Here is a 24,958-nt window from a genome sequence, read left to right as displayed (position 1 = left end):
AGCAGTAAGACCAATGTGTTGTTTACTGTTAATTGCCACAGATAAACTGAAATCAGCTCCTGACTGCAAAAGTCTCCTCCCTGCTGTGTTCCACACATGCTGGTTGAAGAGAGACACTGTACTGGAGCAGAGAGGAGCAGGAGCATGCACATCAGGCATGTTGGCTTCAGCAAATTTAGTTAATTTAAGAGCAGAACATGTGAGAAATTTGCACAGTAGCACACAGTGAGGCAAGGATGAAGAAACTGTCCCTTAGTCCTTTTGCTGCCCTCAGACTGAGTTTCTGGGGATGTGCCATCACTGGGCCACACTATGAAGGGAATGGGGAGTGTAAATTTGTCTGAGTGAGAACTCAGCTAAGGAATACTGTCACTCAGACACTGATGTTCCTGGTGAGCAAGTCAGGCACAGGCCAGACACGCACTGGGGACTAAGCTTGTACAGGGTAACCAGCATCAAGTGCGAGTACTGGGCTCTAATCAGTGTCTGTTCATAGCTTGGGCTGTAAAGAGCCTTTATTGACTCTTTAAGGTTTGAAGTAAAAAAAGAAGGAACTAGGAGTCAGAAAATGAAAATTTTACTTTCAGTTCCACCATTGATTTTTAGGCCCAGTTTAACGCACAGATTATTACCTCTCTGTTGTTATCGTTAAGACATCCTACTTGAGATCCTCAGTGCTTTCTGTCAATTATAGGATTTCTGGGCATGAATAGGCTCATAGTGGTGTCTGCAGTCAGAGCCATAGATTATAAATTTGTGAGGACAGCACTGTTTTATCTGTGGGTGCTACAGATGGTGATGAAAATGTCTGCTACCTGAGAAAAACAAGCAAATAAATATTGAATTTCTGAAAAAAATGTCTGTGGTAGGAGCTGATTTGTTCTAATTTAAAAAATTATTCCACTGAGATAGGTTCTCATATAAGTAATTAACTGTGACCATACATATCATGAACAGCAATGTAGATTTAGCCTCTAGTTCATTATTATTTTGTGAACAAACAAGGGAAAGCACAGGAAGATATATATATGTACAATACATGATGTACAATAAACATACAACATCTCAATAGCTTAAGTTGTTGTTAGAGGAAGTCTGTACTTTAATAGATGTCAGAGTAACTCAATTGTACTTACACTTGAAGAAGTGCTTTTGAGCCAGTAATTTTTAAATCTGTATTATAATGAATGTAAATGCATGTCCTTTCTGCTCCAGGCACCCCCGAGAGGTCTCATTCCATCCTGCTGCAATATTCTGTCAACGGTGGCATCATTTGGCACCTGATAGATGAGTTTTACTTCACACAGACCACAGATGTCCTCTTTATTAATGTTCCTCTGCCCTATGCAGCCCAAAGCAATGCAACGAGGTTCAGGCTCTGGCAACCTTACAACAACGGTAAGGAAGAGACGGCCATGGGACTCCAGGTCCACACTTGCACAGCTCAGGATCTGTAAGAGGCTAGATTTTTTAACTCAACAGTAATAGAAACCCTTAATTCATATTGTCTTATATTTTAATTCCTTCAACTAAAAAAAAACACAGGATTATGTTTACTGTTCTTAGAACTCCTGCTGCTGTATGCTTTAAAGTGAACATACCTTAACCTAATACGCCTTGACTGTATGCAGAAGACTACCATCAGCTTTGGTCCTGGAGGGCCTGGGAGATCAAGCAACACTGATTGTTAACTTCACTCAGGTTCTTCTCATTATTTTTAATGGACCTGATTCTCATTTACACTGAGGCCCCATCAGAATGCTCCAATTATACAAAAGTGTCCCAAGTGTAAACTGGAACTGGGCCTACCTTGCTCAGAATTAACTAGGCATTAAAAACCTATTTAGAAACAGTATGTAGTAAGCAGTTAATCTTTTGATTAAATTGTAAAGAACTGTAGAAAACCACAAGAGGAACACAGCTCATTCCTCCTGATTAAGCTGAAGAAAGCTCTCCTCTGCTCTCAGTTACTCTGAGCACGTATCTTGGCAGGAGCTGACTGTAAGGGCTCTAAAGAATCCCAGCGATCATTTAGACACAATGGTACAGCAGTCATGTATTCCTAGAACACCTCTAACAAATTCAAATCTGGTCCTAAGAATCTAGTTCTAGTTCATTCTTCTAATGGGTTCTGCCTAAAACACTTGACTAAACTGTTCTTGTGGAGGCTACCTTTTAGCAGGAATTTTATTTTAAAGAAGCCTTTTGACTTTCTCTGATCAACACAAAGGCTTTTAGATAGATGAAAAACACTGTTACACAAAAGATCTGGCAATCTATTCTTTCCTCTCCAGTTTCAAAGCACCAGTTTTCCAACATATTTGAATTCATAATCCATTGGAGAGAAGGTCCCTTAGAGTTTCCTTCTCTCTCAAAGAGCTCTTGCCAGCCAGCACAAACTGCTAAGTGCGAGGAAAAATGTATAGGATGAAAACATCCTTTCAGACTGCTTGGGCTCTACAGCAGCTGCTCTTTTAGATGATTCTTAATGAAAGAAGACATTGATATAGAGTTTCAAAAGTAAATGTGCTTTAAACAGGAGATAATCATTCAACACGGGTTTTTCACTCTTCCATTTTAATGTGACTTCTACAAATTTTAGAGGAATAAAAGCTAATTCTGTAGGATCAGGCTGCAGAGCAGTATGGGAATTATTTTAATGGAAAATGAAAATTTTCCATCTTCCATGTCCATTTTCATGGAAAATGAAAATAGTGAAGCCATGCTTTTACCACCCTTTTCTCCTTGTAATCCATAAATACTGGTTACTGTTCTGCCTTCTAATAGTAGTGGTAGTAGGTCTTAATAGGAATGTTCCCTTTTTCTTTGTAGGCAAAAAAGAAGAAATCTGGATTATGGATGACTTCATTATTGACGGGAATAACCTAAAGAACCCCATGATCCTTTTGGATACATTTGACTTTGGTCCCAAAGAGGACAATTGGTTTTTCTATCCTGGTGGAAATATTGGGCTTTATTGCCCATATTCATCTAAAGGAGCTCCGTAAGCAACTCTCAGCAATAAATTAAAAAGAAGTGACAATGTAATAAACTGAATCTAAAGTATTCCTTTCTTTTTCTTACAGGGAAGAAGATTCGGCTATGGTATTTGTTTCAAATGAAGTTGGGGAACACTCCATCACAACAAGGGACCTGAGTGTAAATGAAAACACTATAATCCAATTTGAGGTACTTGTTCTCAGAAAGTTATTTTGCCTTTTGCTTAGAGTTGTGTTCTTTCAGGTTCTGCTCTTTGGTGTATTTGTCCAGCTGTTATGATTGCCAAGTAGAAAAGCCTGTATAATTTCACCTTAACTGCTTTAATGTTACTTTCTCTCATGTGGGTGTATCATGAAGGTTTTTAACACAGAGATGAGGGAAAATTCTGCCTCAAAGTCTTCTACTTTCTTGCCTAAACTACTACTTTGACCATGCCTATTATTTTAAGTATGCAGCATTTCCACGACCTGACCCACTGGAGAGCTATGGACTTCATCTGCGACACTAGAAATTCATTTTTCCTACCCAATGGCTAAACTGCACTTTCTCAGAGCCAAGGTTCTGTCTTCCTTTTTCTTCCACCTTTCATAGATGCTCTAGCGGAAGCTGTTCTTTAGATATGATGACCTGAATTCACGCCATCTTAGGGAGTTATCTAAAGCTAAGGAGCATACTTTTTGTGCTTCACATATAGTTAGTGGAAACAGGTACCTCAATGACAATGCATAGTCTTCTGGTTCATTGTCTAAATCCAAACTGGGCATTGGCTACGGCAGCTTCTGATAGGATTAACCATTTTGCCTAGTATTTATTAATTTAGAGAGGTCATTATATTGTCATTAAGAAAGTGTAAAAGATTCTTTCATGTAAATTGCCATGCTGCAATTACAAGGCTGGTTTCAACAAAGACATAGTATGCTGTAGCATTAAACTGGAAATGATACCAGTTTATGAACAAGTACTGAATGATACTAAGAGTTTTCCAAGAAAACTACATTTAGTTGTGTACTCTTGCACACTTCAGTTTGTCATGCATCTAATTCATAAATTATTGAGTGCAAACCACTTTTTGTTTTAAAATATAGATTGCATCCTGTAGAACAAAAATGTTTGAGGTCACTTTAAGATATTTGTGAGTCTTCAGAGCATTAACCTCATAAAATCTGCATCCTTACTTCCATATGTGGTAATAACATTGTTTTCAGCTCACTTTTTTGAGAACATTAGTATAAATGAAGAAGTATGCATAATGCAGTAGAGTTTCTCTCTATGTCTCAAGAGTCAAAGCCTATATCGGTTTAAGCATCTCTCTAAGCTTCCAGATGAGTAGACAGCCCTTCTAGACAACTGCAGGTTGGTGAGATTCATGTGTGCTGAAGAGTGATGAAGGAAATATGATGTAGGATACATCTAAAACATTCATGCACACTTCTAAGTATTACTGGGTTTTAGAAATACATAGATTTTCATTACAGAGAAGAGTGTTAGAAACACACTGATTTTCTACTACAAAGATATGTAAAACCCCTAAATGTTTCATAATTTTTGTACAGACTTTGTATTTCATCAGCAATGGCTTTTATTTCTTGCATGGTATGTATATTACATCTTATTTTACATAACAGGGACATCCTGTAAGGGAACTAATTCCTCTTTTATATAAGCAATTTGAAACTAAATGAACATCTTAATATCACTGTGAAAGACTGATTTGCACTGAATGCATGCATGAATAGGTCTCAGATTCTGTACAAAACATCATTTTGTGTTTTTTTTTCCCAGTAGTAGAATGGTTGTTGTGTAAGGTTTCTACCTTTTGTATTGTTCTTTACACTGGGAATCTTGTAAGAACACCCTGAGGAATTTGACCCTGCCAAGCTATGTTTTGGTGAGACATTGAATCTAAATCCAATCCAGCTATAAAACTCTTTTAGTGCTGTGTAGTCAGTAGGAAAGCTGAAGAACATATTGAAATGATATGTGGCACAAGGAGGGGTTTTTTTGGAAGTGTGACATAAAAGGCAACCATAGTGCAGCTCAGCAATTTAACAAAAAGTTTACATTTGCACATTTTGTTTTAATATTTCTGGTTTTAAAAATGCACATTGTTTTGGTGCTGTGATTACTTCAATACCTGCCAGAGGACTGAAAGAGCTGATGCATTTGCTCCAGCAATGTTAGCAGCTCTCCTTTGGGATTTTGTCTAATTAATTGCATTGATTACTCTTAATAGAAGTAGTTGGGAGTCTCATATGACATTCATTTTGTGATGTGCCAGAGGGCGATATGCCCAAGGACAGGCAGGGCAGTACGCAAGAGTTCATGTTCATGTGCATGTCTTGAATGCATCATCCCAGTTGTTAAATGAGTTCCCAAATCACTGTTTTCCTGGGCTAAATAAATACTGTACCAAATGGGGGAGGCTGACTAAGTCTAGGAGCCCCACAGCCTGCCTTGTGTCATCTTCTGCATTTCATGTCTTGGCCCCCAGATCAATATCGGCTGCACCACTGATAGCTCCTCTGCTGACCCGGTGAAACTGGAGTTCTCACGAGACCTGGGGGCAACCTGGCACCTGCTGCTCCCCTTGTGCTATAGCAGTAGCAGCCACCTCAGCTCCCTGTGCTCCACTGAGCATCACACAAGTAGCACTTACTACGCAGGCACCACGCAGGGCTGGAGAAGGGAGGTCATTCACTTCGGAAAGCTGCATCTCTGTGGGTAAGTGTCCAGCTCCTATTCCTGCCCAGCTGCTTGTTGGTTTGCTTTCATTTCTGTTTTCCATCCAAAGTGTTCTCCCAAGCACAAGAGCAGTGCGTAAGACCTGCAGCACCAGAGCAAACCAGATGAACGTTTTTTCTCTCCTTTTTGTCCTCAGTGTTGTTAGTGTTCAGGTGATTCCCAAAAATGCGTTGTGCCTAATGCTAATGTAGAATAACCACACATTATGTCCTATTTATCCATACATCTTCTGATTGGTGACTTTTTTATGGAAGTGTATTTCATGGTAAAATTAATGCAAAATTGACTGTCCTTAAAGAGTTTTGAATGTTCCTTACTGCAGTGCATTAGCTATTTGAATTAATCATGAATATTCTTGCATGAAATTTGAGAGTCATTATAAAATGCAGTAAAATATGAGCTATTATAAACCTGATTCTACTTCAGTGTAAGGAAATGGACTGATCTAAATATTCGAGGTTTTCTTGCAGCTGTAAATCTCTCTGATTCTAATTAACTGCTGCAGTCACTTAGAAACTGGAAGTTTGGAACAAACCAGATTGGATGCTAACAGATATGTAGTATAGAAAACCAGTATGTGCTAGCAGGCATAATAATAATACGTAACTTTTCAAAGTTTAAAACAGTACTGATTTTTTTTTCAGGGGAAACTGTCTGCTAGCATCAACTCAGTTTATGTAGAAGATCATATCATTAAGGGTTAAACTGTAGCACATAAGAATGAAAATGAGCTATGCAACTAAGAGATGGAGTATTTATGAAACCACTGCGTTCAACGGGCCCTCCACTAAATGAGGGCCCCCCTATCTGCCTCTGAAAGTATGAAAAGACCTATACAAAAGATGAGAACCAAACTTGGAAAGCCTGAATGTTTAATTATTTAAGGAGATGTTTAAATTTTAAACTTGAAGCTTCTGGTTTATGACAGTTATCATTTCAAGCATGGAATAGGTCACCATCTCTTGCAGCAGCCCATTTGTCCTCCTGTTTTTTTCCAAAACAGCTATTTGACCCTTTACACAACCACTAATGCATCCCTTCGAAAGAAAATTTTGCCAATGCAGATTTCTAACTCATTTAAACCTTCCAAGTGTTTTGATTTAGTCCTCTGTTCCTGAGTGTTTCTGTCCTGTTTGCTTGCCTTCCCTCCAATTTCTTTCCCAACGCACCAGGCCAGAAGCTAATTGCTGATAGCCAGCCAAACCCAGCAGCAAGGAGCCGCTTCCATCAGGCATTCAGTGCCATGAAATTGTTGGGCCAGAGGGATGAAGAGGGATTTTCTCTACCAAATTTCACTGGAATAATAAGAAAAAAAGAAAATCCAAACCTGACTGCTTATGTAATTCTAAAAAACCGCTCCCCCTTTTCATCCCCAGAGTTTTGGTTATATTTAAAAGAAGATGAGGACATTTTCAGTTATTTCCACCACATATGTTATTTTGCAAATTAATACATGTTCTCAGCAGGCAGCTGTAACTAAGAATAAGTATTCCAGTTAAGTCCTGAAGGAAAAGCCCAGGGCCTGTTGAGTCAGTAAAGAAACCCCTACTGACTTCAGCGAGACCAGTGTTTCACTCTCTGCTTCAGTCATGTTTCACCCTTCCGAAGCCTGAGGGAAGGAGCTGACGTGCCTTGGGGTGGAATGAATCTAGCCTGTGGGGCAGAGATCTCCTCTGAAAAGGAGGTTACAACACCTCCAGCCTCACACTTGAGTCCTTCCCCTCAGGGCACACTAAAATCAATGTTTTTTACATCCAGCAGAACTCTGGCTCTCGGGAACCTTTCTTGAAACTCTTAGTAGCATTCCCAGCCATCAGCTACCCCTTATCACCTGAATCCCCTCATAAAAATTCCTTTTTAGCAAACCAAGAGAAAAAACTCACCAGCTACCTGTGCCAATAAATACCTGCTGCATTTAGATATCTCTAAAACAACACATTAAACATGGAAGGCAATTAAGTGTCTTTCCCTTCTCACTCTACTGGTTTCCTTCCCCCTTCAAAGCATTTTCTCAATTGGGAATAAAATTAGTCTCTCAAGTGTTTTTCCCCATCTCAGTTTGTTTTCCCTCCTTCCCCAGTCAGTCCTTTGTATGCAGCTTTGACACTAAGAAGGCAAATTAAAAATGACAGAACAGCACCCAAAGGAGAACATAGTTTAAATTAACAACTTGCAATACCAGACTGCTTTAAGATTAAGCTACCCAACAGTAAGCTGAATACCTGGTGACAGGGGAGGTAACATTTTCTTTCCATGTAACTGAGGGTGAGATCCACCCATCCCAGCTCCACTGTGTGGTCTCACTGCAGAGAGGGTGGCAGCATGTAGGATTTCACTCTCCAGGAGAGGGTGAAAGTGGCTCAGTCTGCCCAAGACACTGTACACCAAACAGAAGGGAATCCTTCAGACCACATCCATTCATCCTCCCTGTGAACAGAACAGAGAAGAGTGGTTAGATTGGAATCCCATTTTCAAGTCAGTCATTCAGTTCTGATATTACAGCTAATGAATGATGTTATTCTTATTGCTGTCAGTACTTGGGTTGAATATCACTATAAAGATGCATGAGGTGCTGAAGGAATTTGATATAGCAGTCAGTTTCCAGAATTAAGCAATTTGTCAAACCATTTTCAACAAAAAGAATACCACATATATGCATAGTACGGTTTATGTAGGAAGTACAAAAAAAGGTGGAACTGTTATTTAAAGTACATACCCTTTATGCCTTTTCAGGTTGGCAAGGTTCAGATGGTACCAAGGATTTTACCCTGCTGGATCCCAGCCAGTGACATGGGCCATTGACAACGTGTACATCGGCCCGCAGTGCGAGGAGATGTGCAGTGGGCACGGCAGCTGTATCAATGGCACAAAGTGCATCTGTGACCCTGGCTACTCTGGGCCAACCTGCAAAATAAGTACCAAGAATGCTGACTTCCTTAAGGATGATTTTGAAGGTATCATTTTTTTGGGAGGAGTTTGAATTCTACCTGTCCATAGTGGAATCCATGGCTCAAGGGATAAAACAGTGAAGTCTTCCTCGCCCCTGCATGGTTCTGAATATAATTTATGCTGTGGAGGTATTCCCATGAACCAAGCAATTCAGGCCTCATTCTCAAGCACAGTTTGTGAATATCTCATGGCTATCACTGTCTGTTTTGGAGTGTCCGACTCTTGGTGAAGCTGCAAATGCTGTGGAATACAAGATATTCACTGACGTAGAATTTCCTGAAACTCTACATGTAGAAAATAATTTCAGAGGAAAATGATGGTAGTTTGACTTCAGTACAGACAGAATGCAAGTGAAGCAAACAGTGGAGGGCTTTAAGGTTGTCTTATTTCTCACATGGGAAGTATAAGTGGCCTTAATATGACAAATATGGTTTTAGGGCAGAGTGTGTGTCTCAGTGGTGAGGGCCACTCCTCAGAAGGCATGGCAGACCCTAAAGAAGTGTAGGCAGGAGGCAACTCAAAGTCTCATGCTTGCCGGGGCACACACAGCATCTATGTCCACAGCTCTAAAACCACCCTGAGGTTTCCCTTGCCGGAAAGCATGGCAAGAAGAGCACATTTTGAATAAAGCAACATCTGTGAATCAAACTCATCCCTTCATAGGTGCTGCTGTTCATTTTAATTTTTGCCAGCCCTTGCTTGAGTGCTACCACGTGGTACCCAAAGTTTCTTTATAGACCTGAGTACTTCGCTGGTGTCTTAAGAAAAATGAAGAAAAGTAGAAACTCTTGTGCGTAACTGGAGAATAAGATCCCAGATTTCATTCTTCTGGGTTTGTTTGTTTTGACTCATGGCAGTTTTCTAGGATGCATTGAATCGCAAATACTGGGTGTTTCTTCACTCTGTGTGTGATGTTAATTTAGCTCTCATCCTCTGGAAATAGTACTCTTGCAGAAGGCACATTTAGAGTAAATCATAAATATGTATTCACTGTGTATTCAGGTCAGCTGGAGTCAGATAGATTCCTGCTTGTGAGTGGTGGAAAGACATCAAGGAAATGTGGTATCATGTCTGGAGGAAACAACCTTTTCTTCAATGAAGAAGGTTTACGTATGCTGATGACTCGAGACCTAGATTTGTCACAAGCCAGGTAACACAATTTCAAAGTTCTTTCAGGATTTCCCTTAAGAAATAATATACTGAAGAGCAATTCATATGTGACCCTACTGTGGTCAAGGCAAGCTGATATATTCTGTGGTCCTTGCTGTAGCAAATATTGAATTTTAACCACTGGTACTATTTTAAATTAAATCTAACTTGAACTTTAATGGGATTAACCATTTAAGTATTACTTTTTCCCTTGAATAAGAAGAAGAACTCCAAGATCCAATGCCACGCCTTCAGTAGCTTGTGCAAGTGTTTATTTCTTAAATGCGTAACATGAGAAATCGATTGCATGTCACACGCTCTGCTTGTCTTGCAGTTTGGTATATTACGAGCCATTGCTGAAACAGGAGATTCTGCTGCCAGTATAGCTCTTTAATTCATCATCTCATAATTCTTTAATTTCTGAAGCTTACTTTCCCCTTGTTGTGCACATTTGTTTCCAATAATTCACTGAGAAATTCCCATCAAGCTGTCACCAGCTACACTGAGCACAGCAATTGAAAACCAAATATTTTTAGTGTATTTAGAGATTATGTTCTATCATTACAGCCTGCAGAGTAGATATTTGATGAGTGAGACATGCTAAGCAAGCCGGATGAAAAAAAATCTACTTATATAAATTAAACCACATCTTAATTGCATGCATGCTAACTAATCGGCATTGTTTTCCAAGTATTCAGTGTCTTAGCTTATATCATTGTATTATTACTTTGGAGAGATGCGTTTTCTCCAGGACTTTTTTCCACTGATGTTTTATAAACACCCTACTCCTCTCCAATGTTCTGTGAGAAACACTTTAACAGGCACTTTATCTCTTTTTGACTTGTCTTCATTAGCACTGAAGCTTTAAATGATTGCGGAGCGTTATAGTCAATAAAGGTGCCTAATTTCTAACCATTATATTTTTTTAGATCAGCAGTTAGCTAAGCCTCAGTGAAGTGTAATATTAAAGATCCCTGTAATTTGTAAGATTCCTCACAGCAAACTTTTTTCAGGACTTGGTAAACACAAACATCAATTCTCTGCACTGTTTTGATTTCCTAGACCAATATAAAATTAAAAGATTGTTTAATAAAAGACGCAAGAGGTCTTGTAAGTTGCTCCATTAGACTAAATGGCATGTTTTCCTTATTGCTTGTGTTCAAAGAACCATCATTTATCTCTTCTCTGTGATAGTCTGTAGCTGGATTTGCATACATTGACCTCAAGGTGTTATATGGAGATAAATAGCTTCTGCCTGAGTAAAAGGCAAACAAAGCAATGCATTTAATTTCTTGTTAATGCTTATGAAAAACAACAGTTATCAACAAATAACTCTATGCTCTCTGAAGAGCAAGGCAGACTGCAATAGCTCTTCAGCAACCTAAGTAATTGCAGTGGGATTTTCTTAATTTCCAGGCTGATTCTATTGGCCACCTGCAAAGCGCAACAGATCTGGCTATGACACAGATGTGCTGAGTTCTGCACAGAACTTGGCAAAGGGTTTGAGTTTATGCCAGGAATGACGAGAACCAGCATTCCTGATAGATATTTTTAAAGGTACTAGACTCAGTAGTCACATTAAAACTTCCCCTTTTCCCATGAGGAAATCCTCTGAAGTACACAGGTGAGCAGTGGTGTCTGTTAGCACTGCAAGCCATCTTGGCACCAGGGGATGGAAACCGAGTGGGTTCTGCAATCCGCTATCCACTGCCGTCACATTAAATCTGTATTTTAAAACATTCAATATAAGGGACAGTATATCACCATCACACACCAGTAACTGGAACTGCACAGCATGAAATATAAGTAAGGAGAGAATATTTAAGTATCACAACTGATCAGATCTTTCTCAATTCTGAATTAGTAGAAGAATATCCACATATTTTAGTGTTACTAGATCTGCAAGAAAACTCTGCTTTTCCATTTCAAAATAGGCAGAGCCTTTGCAAAATATATGTGGAATGAGAAGAGGGATATTTTAATATATCTTTTTTATCTGCTAGACATTACCTATATTTGAGGTGGTTATTACTATATGAGTAAAATTTCAGATAAAAGAAGAGCAATCCACATAGAGCAGATTCAACAGAGACAAGGTCACCTGGGTTTATTTCTTTTGAATTGTGTGGCAAATGTTGGAGTAAATCTGAGAAGGCACAAAGACTCACCAGCAGTGAATCCAATCCATTACAGTTGATATGTTGATGCATGAGGGTCCCCAGTGCTCCTTTACAGCACAAGCAGTATGTCATGTCTGGGACACGGAGGCAGATACAATCTATAGCAAAAGAAGTTATATATAGTAGCAAGAGAAACAACGAGTCGCAGTGAGGACTAGAATTAATTGACTTGCGGATCTGGTGCTTTATTGAAGCTTTGTCTGCCCAGGATCTCCGCAGCCTCCAGTCCCAGTGGATCTACCTGCAGATCAAACCAGAGCAAGACTTCTGATACAAAACTTCTGCGCCGTTTCATTTAACCATGAGCCATGCAGCAATAATGCCATAATAATTAGAACAGATACAACACTCTAATGCTGTGCAAAAGCTGTGCAAACATGAATACTTGTAATATCCCTGCGAGTCCGATAGGTAAATATCATTACAGCAGTGGTTCCCTCCACTCCAAATGCAGAGTAGAGCTATTTATGAGCATCAGCTAACAGGAAGAATTTCACAGTTTGATACAAGTCTATTGTGCTGCTTTGGAGAAGCCAATTAAATAGGGGATGAAAGCACTGGTGTCCCTGGGTGGCTTGGGCTGGCTTCAGGGAAGCCGGCACATCTAAGTGGTGTGATTTAGACAAATTTCCCAGGCTGAGTAAATGGACAAAATGATCCCTGAAAATGAATGTTGCTTTGTTCTCCTGTCCAGATTTCCCGTAGTTTATGCCAATGGAAAACCGGGATGCTTGTTTTGAATTTAAGCATTTCAGCGAATTCATAACAAAATGTGATCGACTTAGGGCACTGTTATTTTTCTGCCACTAAAATCTGCACTCATGGGCTACAGGGATAAAAATTTCACCCAGGATTATGTTCCAGATATTTGGAACAGCATCTGTTATGCAAACAAAAGGTCAAAACATAAATGTCAAGCTTTGCTCAGCCTCTTCTGCCTGGCAAACCATCACACAGGCAAAACAAATTTTTGTCATCCCACCTGCCTGCCCACTTATATTCTGGGAGGCTTTGAAAAGGCAATCGTAAGGTCTCTTAAAGCTGACTCTTACGGCAAGAAATCACAGGGCTATGTCAACAGACAAACTCCAGGTGTCTCTAGTTGGTTATGTAGGGTGTTACAGGAAAGAAATCCTTCCAGTAATTGCTCCCCCCTGTTAGATTTGTGCAGTTCTTCATGAGACTGGGATGTGGCAAGGGGGTGCCAGACCCCAGGAGCCAGCCTGTGCTGCTGCAGTATTCACTCAACGGGGGCCTCACGTGGAGCCTTCTCCAGGAGTTCCTCTTCAGTAACTCCAGCAATGTGGGACGATACATTGCCCTGGAAATTCCCTCGAAGGCCCGTTCCAGCTCCACTCGGCTTCGCTGGTGGCAACCATCCGAGAACGGGCATTTTTACAGTCCCTGGGTAATCGACCAGGTAAGGAATCCTCTGGGTTCTTTGGGGGTTTTATAAGCAACTTTAGACTGTTCTCAGTCTTACTTTTTCCCTTTGGTTGGCATATGTCATCTCACTGCGCCAAGCAAAACTGCTTTGCATAAAGATACTTCAGAAGTATATAATAATCTAGCAAAATAGTAGCACACGATTGCTGTTTGCTAATCTTGGTTTTTAATACACGGTTTCCATGCGGGGTTCTGAACATGCCTGAACATGTATGAAAAATTTTCCTAGCCTTTTGGAGCTACGAAAGTCTTTTATACACTGGTAGAGCCCCTGGTTCACGTTGCAGAAGGCTTTACTATGCAACATGCAAGCCTGAGTTCAAAAACCTTCACTTAAAATCTATCCAAACATATAATTGGCTTGGTAGAATGTAATAGGAAAACCTATGGAAAAATGACAGTCAATATCCATCTTCTAATTTTTAAACCAAAATTTTGTTTTGTATTCAGGACTTACTTCTATAAAGATTATTATATTGCTTGTGTGACTTGCTATAACTCTCAAGAAACCCTACTAAAGTGATTATGCTCTAAGTAGTGTTATTGGGCTGCCCAAGTTCAGCTTGCTTAAATATTTATGCATTAATACTTTAAAGGAATTAGTTCATGTCCTTAGGAGAAACCCAGAAACCAAACTCCAGCCATGTTTAATGATGTGGTTACAATGTGGTTACTCTTCATTAGGGACTGTAGTGATAGGACAAGGGGTAACAGGTTAAAACTTAAACAGGAGAAGTTCAGGTTAGATATAAGGAAGAAGTTCCTTACTGTGAAGGTGGTGAGGCACTGGAATGGGTTGCCCAAGGAAGTTGTGAATGCTCCATCCCTGGCTGTGTTCAAGGCCAGGTGGTACAGAGCCTTGGGTGTCACGGTTTAGTGCGAGGTGTCCCTGCCCATGGCAGGCAGGTTGGAACTTGATGATTTTAAGGTCCTTTCCAGCCCTAACTATTCTGTGATTATATGAAAATTTTACTTTCTGTCCCTCCATTTAAAAATGAGAAAATTTACCTCTTTCATTCCTGTATCTTCGTTGAATGTAGTTATACAATTTGGAACAATCAGAAACTGAATTTAGAGTAACAAAGGAAAATTAATTCTATGTTGGTTGCTGTTGAATAGTTAAACGCTGATGTCTTACAGTCAATGGTAAATCAGGGACTATTTCCCCAATTCTATCAGTAGATGCAATCAGAGAGTAGTGTGCCAGATTATAGTACAGCTGAACAGACAGGAGGGAAAATGACACTGTAACTTTACTCCTACCAACATCTATTTTTGTGAGCAGTTTTACTTCGTCCAGGATTGAGTTCGCCTCCCTGAACTTAACATTTGTATAGCTAAGCAGATTTCTTTAGAACCCTTTTACAGGAAAAAGATATTCCCCTTCCTCATAATCTAAGCTCTTTACAAAGTAAATTTGTCCATTTGGGTCCAGGAGAATATATATGCATAGATCAGTAAATCTTCTCCTTCTCCAGGATGCTATGTCACATGTATGTTTGTGAAGACTTCTAGACATTTTATCTTTTCAAAAACAATTCCTTTCCTAATGTTTCAGATTCTTATTGGAGGAAACATCTCAGGTAACACAGTGTTAGAAGATGATTTCACCACACTGGATAGTAGGAAGTGGCTGCTCCATCCTGGTGGAACAAAGATGCCAGTCTGCGGCTCTACTGGGGATGCTCTAGTGTTCATTGAGAAAGCTAGCACTCGCTATGTTGTCACCACTGACATCGTTGTGAATGAAGACTCTTTCTTGCAAATAGATTTTGCTGCATCCTGCTCTGTCACGGACTCCTGTTATGGTAATGACTTCTTAGCAATTCCTGCCCTTCCTCATCCTCTACTGTAGAGAAAAGTTCACTTGTTTTCTGGTTCCATTATTCATCAGTCCCATTATGTATTGTAATGTAAACTGAGAAACAAAAGAAAGCTGCATGTTTCTGTTAGGAATTGGAGTTATCAGCTATTTTATTCTAGGTGTCTGAAGCCTAAGATAAACTAAACTTTCCTCCAAGTACTTGCAGTTCAATTCATTTAAGAAAAAGACTAATAGCTGTCTTACTCAAATCCATTTACCAGTACATGATATCCACTGCTTGGGGTGATCTCCTTGTTCTAATGATGAGCAGCTGAGCATTTCTAGCATGTGTTTCTTGCTTTGTGGTTTTGCATTTCCAGTGAAGTAAGTCTCAGTTCTGACATCACTTGCACCTGTATGATTAAAAAATCCACATGCTAAGTCAGCATCAACTGCAAAAATTTGTATGGTGCACATGAAATAATAAATACATGTGTGTATATATATGTATGTATGCATGTATGAATGTGTGCACAGATATATGCACATACACGTGTACATATACATATACATGTAATTATGCAATTTTTAATTACATACTTTTTTTTACCATATGAGTGCAGAGCATGCTTTTATATCTGCCCATACATATACACATATAAATAAAAACATGCTCTGCATTCAATACACATCACATGGAAATTGAAAAATGGTTCATTGTGTGAATTTTAAGATGCACAAAAAATAGCTCTTCCTAGCTTTTGAATGCTTGTTTGTACATCTAAAATTACATTCTCTTAGCATAGGGGTTTGGGGTATAGATTTTTTTTGTGAAGAAGACAATACAATATGTTGCATCATGTAGCATGTGTTAATTCACTGGGTTGATCCTAAGATCATCTCTGCCGAGTTGAAGAGTGTTTTGGCAGCTTAGCTATGTACTGGCACAGAAACAGTTCCTTCTTTTTTTGCTTCATTGTCTAGTACACTTACCATTATCTTAACTTAGTATTAAATTAGGCAGGATACTACCTAATCATGCTTCCAGCCACAATGAGCAAAGCATTTCATTTTGGTGACAGAGATTTAACACTAAAAACTCACCCTTGTTTGTATCCACTGTCTTACGAGCTTAGACATCAAGTAGGACTGATTGGGTGATTAATGATCATTCTCTGTGCATAAAGGTAGAAGAAATGGGTCTGTAATAATCAAAAGGATGGCAGATTTATCACCTCTGTCACTGCAGTCATGCTCCATGCCAGAATGCCTGGCAGCTGGAACATTTACTTCAAGTTACAGTTCTGCTCCCATTCTTATTTACTTTTTAATGGCTGCATAAAAGTTTAACTTAAAGTATCTAGTGAGCTTGACTAACCTATATTTTTCATGATTAAAGTTTATAAGCTATAAACATCAAAACGATGAAATTGCTGGGTTTTGCTGAGAAATGAATACATTAGTTTAATGTGGCTAGACTGTGTTTGAATGAAAAACAAGCTTACTGACTAACAAACTCAATTTAAAATTGTTTATGCTGGATAATGAAATGAGCTGGTTTGGAGGGGGGTGGAAGAGTGACTAAACCATCTTGTGACAGAGCCAAAAGTTTGAATTTGAGTGTTGCTCTGGCTCACACTATGATTACATCCAGCTGAATCTCATCCTTCAGCCTGGAAAACAAAACAAGTTGCTGGTCATGATGCTGTTACATCACTTTCTTGCACACTGCAGCTTGACATAATCCTGGTGATTTAACAGATTACTTCATCTTTGCGCTTGTGGTCCCTGAGTTAGTTGGTAGATGTGGAGGTATACCTGCTCAGCAACATGTAATATACCTTCCAGCACTGCCACCAAAGGAGGGAGCTTCAGACCTTTTTTATACAGCGGTCTGAAATGTTTTGAGTGGTTATTTTGTCAGTGTAGACTTGTGATCAATGCTTTCTGGGATTACCAGTTTATTGTAGACCTATTGGTTTAAGTTTCTAAATTAAGTAACTAACCACTTTTCTATCCCTAGCTATTGAACTGGAATATTCAGTGGACCTTGGGCTGAGCTGGCACCCAATTTTGAGGGACTGTCTTCCCACTAATGTGGAATGCAACAAGTACCATCTCCAGCGGATTCTCATTTCAGACACTTTCAACAAGTGGACCCGGGTTACTTTGCCTCTGCCACCCTATACTAGGTATTTCCCTCTGGTTTTCTACAGAATAAATCTAAATGCATAACTATGTATTGATGCATGATGCATTATAGCATTGAAATAATTGTACCTTGCCATTTTTGTTTGGTCCATATGTATAGCAATAAATAAGTAAATGAAGCCCCATCCTGCTTTGCATAAAAATTGCAAAGTTATTATGTGCATTTACCTTTCTTAGTTATTTAAAGATAGGAAATTCTTGTCCACCTGTTCCTGGGCAGGGACAGGTGGAACTTTCTAAAAACTCCCTTGTTATCATTATCCTCACTGAATTCTGGTCATTTTGGTGGCTAATTGGACTGGCTCAATCCCCACTGCACCATGTGCTGCTGTTGCTGCCTATGAGCTGATGTTTTAAACGCAGCATTTCTTGCTGCATTTCAGATTTCTTGTTTTTCTGCACCTTCCTTGCATCCTTTGTGTATCCCTCAGCCTCATTTTCACCTCTTCTTCCTTTGCCTACATTCTTTTATCTCTGAGGGGAGAAAATTTGTGGGATTTGTTGGGAAGTTGTAGTGAGAGGAGCTGTTTGGGACTGACAGTGCTACTGGGAGTGCTGCCATACGGTTTCCTACAGTGCCCTGAAAACTTCTGGATTGTTGGACTTTTGTTTGTCAAAATGATCCATCTAGGGTCAACTGGGTAGCTCAGCCTTCCAGTTTGTTTCCTTCCTAATACGTTGTTTTACAGTGATAGTTGTGATTGTCCCCTGTGCAGTCACAGAATCATAGAATAGTATGGGTTGGAAGGGACCTTCAAAGGTCGTCTAGACTAACACCCCTGCATTGAGCAGGGACATCTTCAACTAGATCAGTCATACATGATAAAGCCAGCACAGAGCTAGCCCAAAGTAAAGACTTGCAAACACAGGTTGCATGGGTGTCAGGCTCTCAGCACAGCTTGACTCCACAGCCTTGCTGTTGTTGCTGAGCCTGCTGATACCCGCTGATATCTGCAGGCACAGAAGTGCCACAGTGCAGGCAGAACCTATGCCTGTTGGAGAAGGTTGTTATGAAAGATGCCAGCTAATGCATATATGAGTTAGGAAACTTTTAGCAATTACACTGAGAGTGCTTATACAGTTACCACACACTTTGAAACTAGTAGTGGAAAAGTCCGTGTTTTATCACTAATCATTTGGGGCATTTAGACTCTTCCCCATCTTTGATGCAGTGCTTTACTTCAAGTAATAGTACTTTTTCAGGACTTGTTCCCAGCATCGATCTCCTTTGCTTCCTCTTTTGTACTGCTTCACTAAATATTGTCTGCAAAATCCATTACCCCAACAGTTCTTGTATATAGTCTGCAAATCTGTGTTCAGGAGGGGCTTTCAGAGGCTGAATGGGATAAATCAGGTCTGGGGTTGATGTCCCAAAGCAATTTAGTTAGGATCTGAAAGGAGCCTACTACCTAAGATAAACTAGGTTTTATGAATAACTGTGATTTTAAGACTGAAAAGTTTTTGAGCAGTATAGGTCAAAAGAAGAAGTCTGATGTCCTACTGAGGCAAATATTGCTCATCTTTCCAGTCCAATAACTATATTCATTGGTTCAAGTAAAACCATTTCCCAAAGATATGAAGACAGGGATTGCATGAGAGAGGTTATTACAACCTTAGCTCACAAGCGAGGGAGACATTAAGCTTTAGAATAAGGAACAGTGCCGCTAATAGTCCCTTTAGTCTAATGTGATACAATTTTTATGCTGCTTTATTATTTCAAGCTGTGTAACAGCAGGTGTGTGTCTCCAGTTGTTCTTGCCTGTATGTTTTAGGGACGTGCAGGCTACATGGTCAAAAACTTGGTCTGGCGCACAGCACCTATCCTAATGTAGCCTTTTAGGACTCATGTACCCCAGAGTGCTATCTAACCTATGGCCTGCAGAAGGCAATGAGCAGTTAGTTTTTATTCAGTCTCAGAGCTGATTTTAAAATGCAAATGGAAATACAAAGCTTCTCCCAGGAGCAGCAGCTCAATAAATTGTTAGCGAAGTGCCAAACCAAAAGCAGTCACAGTGAGATATAGGTTCTTGTCTTTATTCCTTAAAGATTTCCTCAGTTTATGCTATTTGGTGAGCACAGCCATACATTTCTCTTTGAATAAACTTGTTACTCATTCATCTCATGTACCATCTTTATAAAGAAACAATTCATAGAATAAAATTGACCTTATCATAAAATGTCTATTTTTAAACTGAATAAATTTGCGGCGTTTTGTTGCTTATTTGTTTCAGTGGTAACAATAATTCTAATTTCTCTCCGAGTTTCAAAATAAGAGACTACACAAAGTTCAATGCTGCCATCTAGCGCTGTACAGCAGAACGGGGTTTAGCTGGAGTTTAAAATGGTGGTCTTCAAAATTTACAGGAATTCATCCGCTCACAGCTACTCAAATATAGGTGTCTGCTGCTGCATGAGCTGAATGGGTGTTTGGGGTTCCCTGGCTGGTTTGTCCTGGTTTTTGCTACCCATCTTGACAGCTAATATCTTAGCTCACATACAGCTACATCAAAGAAAGGTGTTTGAATAGGAAGCTAAGCCCCGTTTAATCATCCAAATGAGAATTACTCACTGAAAGGAGCCAGTATCACAGCATAGATCATTTCTTAACATTTCCAGCCAAGCCCTTGATAGAGGGGAGGGAGAAAAATGCAAAGCCAGAGTCACACATCAAGCCCTGAATGGGTGCTCTCACCTGCCCCTACGAGATATATAAATGGTGGTTTCTTACCAAGGAGCCAACCCACTCCCTACAGCTGCTCTTTTGTAACTGCATTTGGGAGAATTCATAAAGGAAAACTTTGACTGGTTTGTTGACTTGGACTAAAGCAATAAAAGTCAGGCTCAGAGTGAAAGTTGGAGGATTTGAGTGAGTCTGGCTTGATCCAGCTCCCATCTACCCCTTATGTTTGGACTTGTGCTGGAATGTGGTTATGACTGGTCTGAGCTTCCCTTCGGGCATTCTGCCTTTTTCCTACTCTCTTCTCCATTGCACAGACCACAGCCCACTTGCTTTGCTCTCCCTGGAGATTCCTTTTTCACTTTCCACACTCATAGCATACAACTAAGCAGGAATCAGCACCGAGTTGTGCTGATATCAAGCAAACCTTCCAGGACCAGTCTAGCCTCAAGACTGACATTTCCTTTCAGTCAAAATGAAGATCAGCTTAGATAGATATATTACCAATCCGGTTTCCTTTCTCTCCCAAAGGTCTCAAGCAACTCGTTTCCGCTGGCACCAGCCTGCTCCTTTTGATAAGCAACAAACATGGGCAATCGATAATGTCTACATTGGAGATGGCTGTATAGACATGTGTAGCGGCCATGGGAAGTGCACACAAGACAACTGCATGTAAGTGCCATTTGTCCCTGTTCTGCCCGGCGCTGCAGCATTCCACTTCTCTGTCATTTTAATGAACTTATCATCCTTATTCCTGAGCAGTTTCATGCTGTGTCCCTGTGCCCTCATCCTGGCACTGGGTGCAGAGGACCTGGGCTGAGGCTGGGATATGTCCACCAAGTATAAGTGCCAGTTCTTCACAAGGCCAAATTTTGCCTTGGGACTGGTATTGGCTTGATGGTATGATGACTCTGCTCCATGATAAGGTTTGCCAGCAGAGGCAGACTGCCTTGATCCTCAAACCGTCTGTATAACAGCCCATATAGATCCCTGCAAAGCTAACAAACAACAGCCAGATCTCTCCAGATTTGTCTGTCTGGCAACAGAGAAATACCTTCCAGATGGATGTATTGCTTTTTTCCAGCCATGAATAGCAACAGAAACGGGAGAATGGTTGTATAATTGCACTGCAACTGTGCTCACTAGAAATATATTCTGATGCAGAATAGACATCGTGTTATCTTCTATCCTGACAGCACTGAAGTACCAAGACATGATCTCCCTGATGAAATCTGCACAGTACCAGAACACATTTCCATGTTGTTACCCAATCCTTGACACATTATAAAAAGGTTTTTCAGAGGAGAAAAAAAAAAAGGGGGGGGGGGGGGGGGTGTGTGGCACTATATAAAGAAACAACAGGAAAGTACCCATCCTCTGAAATTTTACAGAAACTTGCTTAAAATTTAATGTTAGCAGGGCATTCTTGAGCTTGGCACATTCTTTTAGGTTTATTTATCCAATTACAATGTATTTTACTGATTTTACTCTGTGCTGGAGTGTAATAGAGAGTGTACTCTATATTAGCAGCTTGCATGATACGAAATACTGGCCTTCCTAAAGTCATTTTTGTTTCATATTAACTACAAAAAGTGGCAGATGTTTGAAACCCCCGTACATCAGTTGTGCACTAGGAAATGATACAGACAGATTCTGTGTGGAATAAGATGGCACTTTAATGTGGAATAACATGGCACTGATGAAACCCCTGAGCAGAGCCTTTGCCAGCTGAACCTTGCATTTGCTTTCCTCCGCAGCTGTGATGAGCACTGGGGTGGGCTGTACTGCGACGAGCCAGAGACCCCCCTTCCGACACAGCTGAAAGATAACTTCAACCGCTCACCATCGAACCAGAACTGGCTGACAGTGAATGGGGGCAAACTGAGCACAGTCTGCGGGGCCGTGGCCTCTGGGATGGCTCTTCACTTCAGCGGGGTGCGTGCGCAGCACCAGGGCCAGCTCACTCCATCTGACAGTATAAATGAGGCTGATTAAAAAGTTAAATAAATGGCAAGGTGGTAAAAAATATCAGTGTAACAATTAAATATATAGCATATTAAACAAACTTGCTTCCTCTGACTAGCTGAGTCCGAAGTCAGACAGGTCCTACAGACTAGGGCCAGCCAGAAACGATCCAGGAAAGCAGATACCATATTCCTGGCTATGCTACAGCCAGGAAAATGACATATAGTGTGCATGCCTCCTGAAAGGAGCCATGGAAGGGACTTTGGAGGTGGAGCTAATAGATTTAAGCACAATCCAAGCATGTAGACATTAAATTTCACACAATCATAGTAGCCTCCTCATAGCACTTATAACTTCCAGAGACCAGCGTTTGGTGTGGCTTCTTATCAGACCATAGAGGTAAACTAATAACTATGTATTTGCATGTATACAACTTGCACCAAATACATTAATGTATAGCCTCTTCCTTCATATATCTTATTGTTGGGTTTTTTTCAGGGTAAGCTCAGAGTAAAAGTTCCTGGTTTAGCTATATATACGTAGGTATATAACCCAGGCTGCTGCTGAATTACAGTTTGCTTACAGAAAACCTTGGTATTACAAAAATGACCTAATAGTATTTTAGAAACATGTAAAACTTACGATTGTAGATCTCTTCTATGCAAATTTATAACTAGGTTCAAACTGATGCAAGCTTTCTAAAATAAACTAACAAAGCATTACATTTTCACTTCCTTCCAGCAGGATTAAGTAGGCACCAGTAACTAACTGAGCAATGTGATATATATAAGGGATTATGGGAAAACACACATAATAAATGCTGTGCCATTTGATGGTCTGCATAAATTGAGCCATTAGCACATTATCAGCAATTCATTAATTCTGCCTGGAAAACCTTGTGTTTTACACTGGAGGCATGGATTTTTGTAACTGTTGTATTCAGAAGAAAGGTGAATGAAATCCTTGGTAGTGAATATTGTAAAGTTGTAGGTACAGTAGCAAAGTGTACAAATACACAATAGGAATTTTTAAGATGGAGCATTGCTAAAATTATGTCCTCAGGCAAGAGCATTTGTTTTTCTGTTGTAGCTTTACCTTTCTTATAATTAGTATGATTTTGTACAATTTCAAAGGTTTTAGACCATAAAGTTACACTAACAGTGACTGCGTAGTCTAACAATTTTTATGTTCGTAAGTTTTGCCTGCCAACATATTTTTTTATTGCTTTGAAGGGCTGCAGCCGTATGTTGGTTACAGTGGACTTGAACCTCACCAGTGCAGAATTCATTCAGTTTTATTTCATGTATGGATGTCTGATAACTCCTAATAACCGCAACCAAGGAGTGCTGCTGGAGTATTCTGTGAATGGTGGAATCACCTGGAGCCTCTTAATGGAAATTTTCTATGATCAGTTCAGCAAGCCTGGGTTTGTAGATACCTTTTTCTGCCTGTATAATTTCCTGTACTAAAGTAAGGTGGTCTTGAATATTTCATAAGAACCTGTGGGACATAATACTGCTGTGGTTTGGATGTCACATCTTTAAGAGTTCAGCCTATCCAGTCCTGCAAGCATTTATGAATGGCCTTAGCACATCTGCTTGAGCATCAGCCGTTGTGCAGCTGCTAGGCCAGAAATACAAGGGTAGTAAGGAGTCTGTAGTTGTCTGGTAGATTTGTAAATGGTTGCAGGGAGATAAATCAATAGATACTGTAATGACATCCATCTGGTTCTTTAAGATACTTCCTTTTGCAATCTAGTTCCTTACTGACAAGAGCAGAAAGTTATGCTTGAACTAGTCAGACAATGATGTATAGAGGAGAAACTGAATTTCTGCAGATATTCATCAAAAGAACAGATACACCAAAGCTCTATTCTCAGATATTTGTGATGTTTAAATCATGCACAGATATGGGTGCACATTTTCCTCACTGACTCATTTAAAAGACTTATAAAAATGGGTCTGAGAGGGACCCATTATTTGTTATTTAATTTAAGTACACCAAGAAATCATTAGCATTTTGACTGGACAAGAGATTTAAGTGTGCTATCATCTGTTGTAATGGAAGTAAGAAAATTGCATTGGAACACTGCTATCTCCTGAATGGCTCCAGGTTGAAGCAATTCTAATTTTACTTCAACATTCTCCTTCTTAGCACTTCCCGTAATTAGGACCTTAGTCTAGACTAGGTCTAGATCATTCATTTGGTCTGTAAGCACAGCTGGAGCATGTGAAGTTGCTCAAACCATGCCATAGTCTGGCTGCTGGCCCTTCTCACCTCACTCCAAGCCCTGTCCCAGGGGTGACATTGGGAGCGATCAGGAAGGTGTTTTATTTCAGCAGTCTCCCATAGAGGAACATAGGCTAGATCACCCAGTTTTCTCCTTTTTTCCCAACTTCCTCATACTCTAGGAAACAACAGGAGTGGACCTGGTCAAAGCACCTGGCACAGAGCATTGAGAAGTATCCTCCTTCCTGTGGCTTACCTACAACTACCCTTTTTATTTCAGCTTTGTGAACATCCTCCTTCCCTACGATGCCAAAACCATTGGGACACGCTTCCGCTGGTGGCAGCCTAAACACGATGGCCTGGACCAGAACGACTGGGCTATTGACAATGTGTTGATCTCCGGCTCAGCTGACCAGAGGACAGTAATGCTCGACACCTTCAGCAGCGCTCCTCTGCCTCAGCATGAGCGCTCTCCTGCCGATGCAGGGCCCACCGGGAGGATTGCCTTTGACATGTTCATGGAAGACAAAACTACAGGTAAAGGTTCCATGTGGGTCTGAGTTAAAGAGCAAGAAGTCAGCATAGGGATTTCCAAATCTTGCTGAG

The 24,958-nt window shown here is 40.1% G+C and overlaps 1 protein-coding gene across 1 annotated transcript in view; it reads left to right on the top strand.

The window, feature by feature from the left end:
- Positions 1–24,958, top strand: part of RELN (reelin) — a 282,373-nt gene that overhangs the window by 233,418 nt on the left and 23,997 nt on the right. The window contains exons 38-50 of the mRNA XM_062632047.1: positions 1,216–1,398; positions 2,833–3,004; positions 3,087–3,189; positions 5,492–5,721; positions 8,476–8,696; positions 9,694–9,841; positions 13,182–13,440; positions 15,025–15,274; positions 17,294–17,462; positions 20,690–20,830; positions 21,916–22,093; positions 23,356–23,549; positions 24,633–24,889. Coding sequence (XP_062488031.1) covers positions 1,216–1,398; positions 2,833–3,004; positions 3,087–3,189; positions 5,492–5,721; positions 8,476–8,696; positions 9,694–9,841; positions 13,182–13,440; positions 15,025–15,274; positions 17,294–17,462; positions 20,690–20,830; positions 21,916–22,093; positions 23,356–23,549; positions 24,633–24,889 — 2,505 coding nt within the window. The remainder of the gene's footprint in view (positions 1–1,215; positions 1,399–2,832; positions 3,005–3,086; positions 3,190–5,491; positions 5,722–8,475; positions 8,697–9,693; positions 9,842–13,181; positions 13,441–15,024; positions 15,275–17,293; positions 17,463–20,689; positions 20,831–21,915; positions 22,094–23,355; positions 23,550–24,632; positions 24,890–24,958) is intronic.

This window comes from Pezoporus occidentalis, unplaced genomic scaffold, assembly GCF_034315485.1.
Source record: "Pezoporus occidentalis ecotype Australia unplaced genomic scaffold, CSIRO_AGI_Poc_V1 ctg38, whole genome shotgun sequence".
NCBI classification, from domain to species: domain Eukaryota; kingdom Metazoa; phylum Chordata; class Aves; order Psittaciformes; family Psittacidae; genus Pezoporus; species Pezoporus occidentalis.
Note: the sequence above shows the minus strand (reverse complement) of the source record. Positions and strands in the feature narration are given on the sequence as shown.